Genomic DNA, 9,001 nt, shown 5'->3' with positions numbered 1-9,001 from the left:
GGTGAGTCAAAGGTCTCTCTGCTGCGGCCACCTCAGGCTCGTCAGCGTGAAGCAGTGGTTAGAGCAGGTGTACCTACACTGCTGGCTGGGCTCCGGACCAGGACCAGTCTGGAGGAGGTGAGCACCAGCACTAACTCGGCCCCAGGATCATCCCCTTAATGGCTCTGACCTGTCTTGGTATGGGCAAAGCAGAGACCACCAGGCTACTGCCTGTCTGCGGGTGTTCCGTGGTCAGAGCAGAGCAGAGGATGTCAACAGGCAGCAGCAGGGACAGAAATGCAGCAGTTTGGGAGATCAGAGCTGTTCATCCACCTCAATGGATGTGACCGAAGAGTCAACAAACGACTTAGAGAGAGACACTTCTCTTGTCTTCTTCCACCCGCCAGGCTCTGCCCATAACACAAGCTGTTTTTTGCCGCGGTGCCGTGCGGCTAGCACGCTGTCCTGGCACTGGGCAATCTTCTGCCTGCTCTGAACGGGGGTGGACGGAGCTGACTGCGGCACAGGAGGGCAGGAGAAGCTTCGGGTCGGGATCACCTTGCCCACCGATGGTGAAGGTGCGAGAAAGAGGCAGGAATAAAGCAGAGGGACTTTCTCCTGGGGGAAGGGGTTTATTGAAGAAATGGGAAATCCACGGAGAAAGCCGAAGAAATGTGGCTTGCAGGGGGTCTTGTACCCCCACAATATGGGTGTGGAAACCACACAGTTACCAATGGAACATCAGCTGGGGTGTTACGGAGGTGGGGAGAAGGAATTACAGCAAATGGGAGAAGGGATAGGCGGGAAGGAATAACAAGGGCCAATTAACTACCAAGGCACATAGAACTCTCTGGAAAGAGAACCAAATATGAGAAATAAGGGGAGGGGAGGGCTGCAGCCAATGGTAAGGGACAGATTTATATGTTTTTCACAGCCTTTTGAATGCTCAGGGCTTTTGGGCTGGGGCAGCATCAAACCAATGGACCTTTGGGTCCACTTGATCCGGCTGACCCTGGCTTTGTCCGTGGTTCACCGCAACAGTTTTTCATGCATTAATTGCCCACTAGGTGCAAATTACCCACTTATACACTTAATTTGCTTTAGTTGATGTTCACCAGAGGCAACAAGGGCTCACCAGCACCCCTGTTACAGCTCCATGAGCCTGCCAACACAGCTTCAGTGATGGAACAGCCCCAGACCTTGGAGCAATGGGATGACAGGCAGGAGAACTTCCCAGGTCAGGAGCATTGGTGAGGGGCTGAGCAAACACCACAGGCAAGTGACTGAACCTGTAGACTTTCCGACTGGATCATCAGGAGCTTGAGGCAGTGGTGACAGTGTTCTGCAGCAACACTCAAAGCCAGGAAGCAGGATCAGTGTGGCCATCAATAATGGTGCCTGCACTTTACACCCTCCATCCCTTTCTTTCCCTGCTCTGTAGGTTTACCCATAATTTTTTTCCTGCCTCTAGCTTGGTGAGGATGAAGTGGATGCAAAGGGAAGATGGGCAGCCCACAGCAGCTTCCCAAAAAGGGGAGCGTGGCTCCACTTTCTGCTGCTGACCGGGACTAGACAGAGGGAAAGCCCCTCTGGCCTCCCAGCTTCAGTTCCCAGTACTTCACAGAGCCAACCCCTTCAGGTAAGAAAGCCAGATGTGACAAAACATGAGGCTTTTGCTTCGAATATGTGCAGGTTGGCACTCTCGGTGGACTAGGAGCACACATGATGCTGAAGTAATTGAAGTAGAAAACCTTGGAGCTGAAACTAAGACCTAAAAGGGAGGGAAGTGGGAACACCTGCCTTCACTCTGGTCCCTGAATTAGTGGGTGCATTGTCAGCACAGGTACAGCTACACAAATAACTCCTTGCTTCAGTCCTCAGTGACAAACCTGGGACCAGGAGGGATGAGTTCTGCCACGCTCATCTCCAGCCACACGTTGCAACCTGGGTGCAGATCACCACCCAGCCACAGAGTCTTGGAATAATTTAGGCTGAAAAGCCCTCTGAAACCATCCAGTCCAGCCACTCCCCCCAGCACTGCCAAGGCCACCACTGCCCCATGTCCCCAGGTGCCACATCCACACAGCTTTTCAACCCCTCCAGGGATGGGGACTCCACCCTTGCCTTGGGCAGCTGTGCCAGGGCTGGACAACCCTTTGGTGAAGAAATTTTCCCTAACAGCCAATCTAAACATCCCCTGGGGCAATCCCTCAATCATTTGTCACAAAACACGGCAGGAATTTCTTAGGGAGACAAGAAAAATGTCATTTTTTGCAGCCTTTAGATTTACCAGTACTAAAACAAGTATTTGATAAATATGGATAGCATCCTGGTTTTGGTGTTGGACCAGAAGCAGGCTTCCATACTGAAATCTCACATATTATTTAAGCACAGACCAGGGAAAAAAGGTCGCAGAGTCTGTGGATCACACAGCAATGGATGATTTTGTTTGCAACATTTTTTGGCTGATTCAAATAGTTGTAAATTTTTTCAGCTATACATTATCAACTCTGTATTTTAAACACTCAAATGCCTCATTCCAATAGTCATGGTCCAAAAAGAAAATCAGTCCACAGATAAAACTCGAAGGGTTTGTAGTTCTGCTCTGATTTACCAGATATTTTTCTAGGAGATGCTGCAGTAAAACATTAAAGAGGAAGAGGATCATACTGGTGTTAACTGCAGCTATCCTTTACATGAATCATTTATGCTGCACTGTAACAAGATGTTTTTAACATGGATTTCACTTTAATCTTTTACTTCAATCCACTGAGTCCCACTGTGCCATGAGTGGTGAAATGCTTAAAAAGAGTCACACCACCAAAAACTTTACATCACAAATAGATAGAATCAAACTGCACACAGAGGAAGAAGGGGGAGGTACACAGAAAAGGCACATATCACAGATGTGATAGGGATTACAGGTCTCTTGCTTCCACCACCCTTGCCCTCAGGTTTCTCAGCTGCTGCTGGCATGACTTACGTTTTACAGCTGCTAAGGACAGTTTGCAAAGTAATTAGACCTGGGTCCTAATGCTCCTACTCAAGGATGACATGCATAGGGACTGGGCAGGGATCTAAGCCCGTATTTGAAATAATAACACTCTTGGCCAAGTAGCAACAGGTCCAAACAACCATAAATAAGAGCTGCATACTCTCAGAGCCTCCTCCAAAAAGCCTGGGGAAAACAGAAATCTCTCTCTTCACAAACACTACAAACAGAAGAAAGAAAGGGATCAAAAAGCAGCGAACACACTTCCCACTATCACATCTCAAGGTCCCTCTTCTAGGAGGCTTTCCTCAAGTTCAGAAGAGAACAGGGCGCTGGTTCTGGGCACAGAGAAAGTGGCAGCGGCGACTCAGCAGCATCTTATCCTGGCTCTGGGAGCCCTCCAGTGGCTGCCGGCAGCGGGAATCACGGAATGCTTTGGGATGGGAGGCGCCTGGAAGCTCATCCCGTTCCACCACGGGCAGGGACACCTTCCACTATCCCAGGTTGCTCCCTGTCCAGCCTGTCTGTGAATGCTGCTGCTGTCCCCGTCCCCGTCCAGGAAGGAGGCAGAGGGGCCCTACAGCAGCATCCCAGACGAGGTGAGATTAGTCAGGACACACCATCCCTCCCTCCCTCCCTCTGGCCTGAAGCAAAGGCAGCAGACCTCAAGCTAAACCCAGACAGGGAATTCGTGCCCCAAGGATAAACTTAGTCCCGAGATCACCATAAGGGGGATGACGAGGGGGAAAACACGGTCAGCTCCCCACAGGCCCCGAGCTCTGCAGATGAGCAAACTGCACAGTAAATTTGCTAAAGCTAAACCCAGAAGGAAAACAGCGAGCATTTGCACAAGGATGCTGGGCAAAAAGCTGGAATTCAGCTAATTTCAAAGGAGGGAATGACTCATCGCTCATCGGGGTCATGTGAGTGTGGACAGAGCAAGGTGCCAGGGGACAACAAACCACTCATCTACCAGTGAACCTTGGCACAAGTGACTTCAAAAGAAGAGTGGTTTGAGGTTTTTTTCTATACCTAGGGATGAAAACAACCAGTGAGCACAAGGAGTAAAGCACAGCTGGTTTGCAGGCTCCAGGTTCAGGAGGAGGAACTGCCTGAAGCCAGGACAGCAAGAGTCTTGCTTGTCACACCCTCAGACAGATTGCAAGGATTTCCTCCAGCCTGCTGAGTTGGTAGCACTGCAAGGCCATCCCTTCTTGCCCAGTCACACACATGGCATGGGTGTTTGCAGCCCCAATCTGCAATCCCCTCCCTTTAGCTGGAAAATGGTTAATACTGTGATTCCTTCTGGTGTAATTTTCATATGACTGACCACAGAACTATTAATATCTGAACCCGGAGGTGGTTCAGCTAAACGACTCATTCACTCCAAGGAGAAGAAAACCACAACTTCTTCTACCCCTGGAAAAACCTTTTGTGACCGCAAGACCAGTAGCTCAGATGTAAGGAGATGGTTCTGGTTTGCTGATGCCCTCAGGGGAGAACATCAACCAGCATGAGAGAGCTCGGCTTGGTTCTGCTGTGCCTCCTTCGCATCTCCAGGAAGGGTGAGTTCTGAGCTTGCTGTCAACCCCTGTCTGATCACAGCTTCTCCTCTCACTCTAGTCCGAGTGCCAGGGAACTGCCTGCTACAACAAACTCTCCAAGAATTGCACCCTCCATTACGCTGCTTAAAAGCATCCTGAAATTCCAAGTGCATGTGACAACCCTGGGAAACTCAGAGAGGTCCTCAGTTTGTGGGGGATTTTTGCTTTTTTTTTTTGTTTTTCTAACTTGTGCAGGGAATTCATCTAACTTTTCCCCAGCTTTGTCAGGTGGATGCAGCATTTTCATCACCACCCTCCTTTCATATTCCTTAGGAGTTATTATGCAACAGACGCAGTATTTTCCAGTTCCACTGAGCACTTAAGCTCTCATTTAACTTCAAATATGCTCTTAAATTCCATTAAACTCTCTGAGATTTTCTAGAGACACTGTTAAACAGCATTTTCCAGAGCAAGGGTAGTGCCTGGGCTGGACCCCAGCTCTTGCTCTTGTCTTCATGACCTTTCCCACTGACAACCAGCAGATTCACTCATCTTGACAACCCTTTTTGGGAGTTACTTTCTGTAAGGTGGGCAGGCTATTTGCCTCTCTGTTTCTCATGAGAGCGTCAGTTCCAGGAACAAATGGAGCCTGGATATAACAAAAGGAATATGGCAGGCCTACCACGCTGAAGCTTTAGAGTTAAGGGTAAATTATACACAGAATGTTGACAACTCCCTCCACTCATAACTAGGCAAACTGTGTTTCCATGGAAATGGGCGGAGATGTTAGCATTAAAAGCACTTATTTTTAACATTATTTTTCATCTGGAAGGCAAGGGGGGGCTTATGTGCCAAAAAAAAAAAAAAAAAGAAGTTCTTTGCTTAAGATTGAAAACAAAGAAAAAACTAATCAAAAGGGTGGCAGAGAGAAGCAAGTTGTACTCAGAAGCACATAATCTACAGTTCTCCCAAAGTAAAGGTTGCAGTGACATGCTGCAAAATAGCTAAAACAAGAGCAAATAAGCTAGAAAGCAATAGCAATTACAGTTTTCAGTGCCAGGTCCTTGTGCTCCAAACCCATGAGCTTCACGAAGCTCCTGCAGTGCTGCAGCATAGTTTATTAGATTACCTGGGCTGGAAAAGGTGCCCGTATCGTTATTGTGTATGACAGGGCAGCACAACTCCAGATCTCAGTAATCAAAATACTGGCTTGGAGCTGACTCGATGTAAATACCTGAACAGAGAACTGGCCCTAGGACGGCCTTTGTCCATTGTGTAGCACACAATAGATGACTACAAGCTGCACTGCCACAGAGATATTTGTCAAGTGTTATGGTCCACAGATACAGGAACAAAAAACAAATCTTATCTTTGAGTCTGCAGGAGTAATCTGACAGCTGAATGCCCATATGGTGAAGCCAGCAAGACCAGGAATGGGTGGAACTACTTACAGGACACTTTTACATTTCACAGGTATCCCCAGCTACTGAGCTGGAGAAAAGAAAGCTCCAGGGAGACCTTAGAGTCCATTCCAGAGCCTAAAGGGGCTCCAAGAGAGCTGGAGAGGGACTTTGGACAAGGGATAGAGTGACAGGGCAAGAGGGAATGGCTTTAAAGTGACAGAGGGCAGACTTAGATGGGATATCGGGAAGAAATTCTTCCTGGTGAGGGTGGTGAGGCCCTGGCACAGGTTTCCCAGAGAAGCTGCGGCTGCCCCATCCCTGGAAGTGTCCAAGACCAGGTTGGACAGGGCTTGGAGCAATGTGGGATAGTGAAAGGTGTCCCTGCCCATGGCAGGGGGGTGGAATGAAATGAATTTTAAGGCCCCTTCCACCCAAACCATTCTGCAATTCCATGATCCCTTCTTGCTTGTAGGTGTGCAGTGCAATGGCTGGGCTGTCCACGTCCCCTCTGACGTTACTGGAGAGCTTGGGAAGATGGTTATCCTGCCCTGCACTTTCACACACCCCTACAAAACATTTGACCGGGCCCTCACGGCCATTTGGAGGATCAAGGAGCCTTACAATGGCACAATAGTCTTCAAGTGTGTGAGCCAGAGCAGCAGCGAGCTCTGCAAGACTGCCATCAGCCACAAGAGTAAGTACAAGCTGCTGGGCAACCCCCGGCACAAGGACCTGTCCATCAGGATTGACAACCTGACCTGGAGCGACAGCGAGAGGTACTTCTGCCGGGTGGAGCTGGCCGGAGACAGCTTTTTTCAGGAATGGGATAAAGCTGCATGTGATTGGTAAGAGGGTGCGAGAGACAAAGGAGGCAAAGCCACCCTCTAGGGAAGAGCCACAGGATGTGGGAAATGACAAATGGTAGCAGAAGTTTACCTGAGATGGTTTTCCAAAGGGTTGGCTTTTCTTTCTCCGTTATAGCAGGGAATATTCACTGTGCTCCTCAGTCTTCCAGCATAAGACAATGAGCACAATGCAGGGAAGGGAATAGGAACACAACCAGTAAGGAAATGGCGAGGCTCTGGCAGTCGGGGTGAGAGCCCACCAAAAGCTGAGCATCCCACTTAGTCCCTGCAGCACAGGAGCAGGGCACACAGCAGAGGCAAGCTGGGGTGAGCCAAGATGGGGTTAAAGACATCCTCTCCATCAGAACCTGAACTGGACAGCCCAGGTGCTGACCACACGTTCACAGGCGCTAGCACAACAGGGCGTGGGTGGTAGCAGGGGATTGGAAAGACAAGATACCTGGTACCCAGGTAAAATAAATCCAGAATCCTCTGGAGCGTGAAACATGAAGTACAAATGTCCTGGAAAGCCAGCTCAGAGCAACAAATGTCAAATGCTAATCCCACTTCCCAGGGCAAGCTCACAGATCAAGGGGGAGCTAGGAGAGAGGCCTCAGAAGCAGACTCAGATCTTACCCAGGCCATGAGGTTGGGTGATTTTGCTTTTGAGAGGGAAGTTCCTTACACCTGCTGTGCAGCGTGGGTGTCCAGATGGGACCCAAGGATGAGCTTGGTTGTTTCTTGAGAAGTTCTGCACAGTTGAGGCTCTCCTTCAGTTGCCCCAGCTCATGAGCACCCACACACAGCAGGACCAGGCCAGGATGGCAGCAAGACCTGTTTCTCAGGGGATTTTTACACCAGAGGAATGATAACACACACACAAACAGTACCCTGCTTGGGAATGGGCCCTGACGCTGTGATTGGGAGGGGTTAATTAATGCTTAAAAGGTTAATTTAAAAACCAAAACACAGAGACCCATGACACACAGCCTCAGATTCCTCTTGCACTGTGGACGAAGGGGAAGACGTGCTGTAGGTGGTTGCAAACTCTATTTTTGTTGTCTAGTCTGAAAAAAAATGAATTCCTGCTCTTCGTCTGTAAGGATACTCACTTAGTGCCCTTCATTTTCTGTAGCACCTTTTTGAACACTTCCAGGGAAAAGAGCTCCACCATCTCCCTGGGCAGCCCCTTCCAATGTCTAATCACCCCTTCCATGAAGAAATTTCTCCTAATGTCCCACCTAAAGGTGATCTGGTCACTCTGGGGCTGGAAAAAACCACCAAAAATAGGTTGTGGCAAGAAGCAGAAATTTTCCTATAACTAACCTGCCAAATCTGGCAAGTCCCAGGCACTGAGCAAAGGGCTCACACAAATGGGTCCATCCACGTGCGTTCTGGAGGTCAGGAATTGAAGGAACAGCCAAAAAATACTTGCGCAGAACACTGTGGTTGACATGTCCTGGACCACGTGGACTTGCAGCCAAGTCCAAAAAGGTCACCAGCTGCACCTGTGCCTACAATGGTGGGTGGTACTTCTCTGCCTTCTGCCACCAAGGAAGGGCACAACAGTTGAAGTTGGTCAAGGTTCAGAAAAATGAGTGAGGCATTACTGGGATAAAACAAACAGAGTACACATGCTGCATCCAGGCTTTGCTGGGTGAATCCTTTTGCCTCTCTATCCAACATGGGCTGGGTGGGGGAATCTAGGGGAAGAAAGTGCCAAGAAAAACAAGGAAGGAGAGGGCTGATCCAGACATCTATAGAGTCATAAAACAGTTTCAACTGAAGAGAATCTTTAAAGCTCATCTCGTCCAACCCCCCTGCCATGGCCAGGGACACCTTCCACTAGACCAGGTTGCTCCAAGCCTTGTCCAACCTGGTACTGGACATTTCCAGGGGTGGAGCAGCCACAGCTTCTCTGGGAAACCCCTCTTTTCAAAAAATTTCCTCCTTACATCCAATCTAAATCTCTATTCTTTTAATTCCAAAACATTAATCCTTGTCCTGTCACAGCAAGTCCTGTCCCTATTTTGCTTGGAGCCCCTTTAGGCCCTGCCAAGGGCTCTGAGCTCTCCCTGGAGCCTTCTCTCGTGCAGCTGAACACCCCCAGCTGTCCCAGGCTGGCTGCAGAGCAGAGGGGCTCCAGCCCTGGAGCAGCTCCGTGGCCTCCTCTGGACTCTCTCCAGCAGCTCCAGGTCCTTCTGATGCTGGAGGCAGGTCTGCCGGGGGGGGCTCAAC

At 49.4% G+C, this 9,001-nt stretch overlaps 1 protein-coding gene across 1 annotated transcript in view; it reads left to right on the top strand.

The window, feature by feature from the left end:
• Positions 1–4,353: 4,353 nt before the first annotated feature.
• SIGLEC15 (sialic acid binding Ig like lectin 15) overlaps positions 4,354–9,001 on the top strand; it is a 10,201-nt gene continuing 5,553 nt past the window's right edge. Inside the window, exons 1-2 of the mRNA XM_017743668.1 lie at positions 4,354–4,536; positions 6,391–6,763. Coding sequence (XP_017599157.1) covers positions 4,485–4,536; positions 6,391–6,763 — 425 coding nt within the window. The 5' untranslated portion in view covers positions 4,354–4,484. The remainder of the gene's footprint in view (positions 4,537–6,390; positions 6,764–9,001) is intronic.

Source organism: Corvus brachyrhynchos, unplaced genomic scaffold, assembly GCF_000691975.1.
Source record: "Corvus brachyrhynchos isolate BGI_N302 unplaced genomic scaffold, ASM69197v1 scaffold8, whole genome shotgun sequence".
In the NCBI taxonomy this organism is placed as follows: Eukaryota; Metazoa; Chordata; class Aves; order Passeriformes; family Corvidae; genus Corvus; species Corvus brachyrhynchos.
Note: the sequence above shows the minus strand (reverse complement) of the source record. Positions and strands in the feature narration are given on the sequence as shown.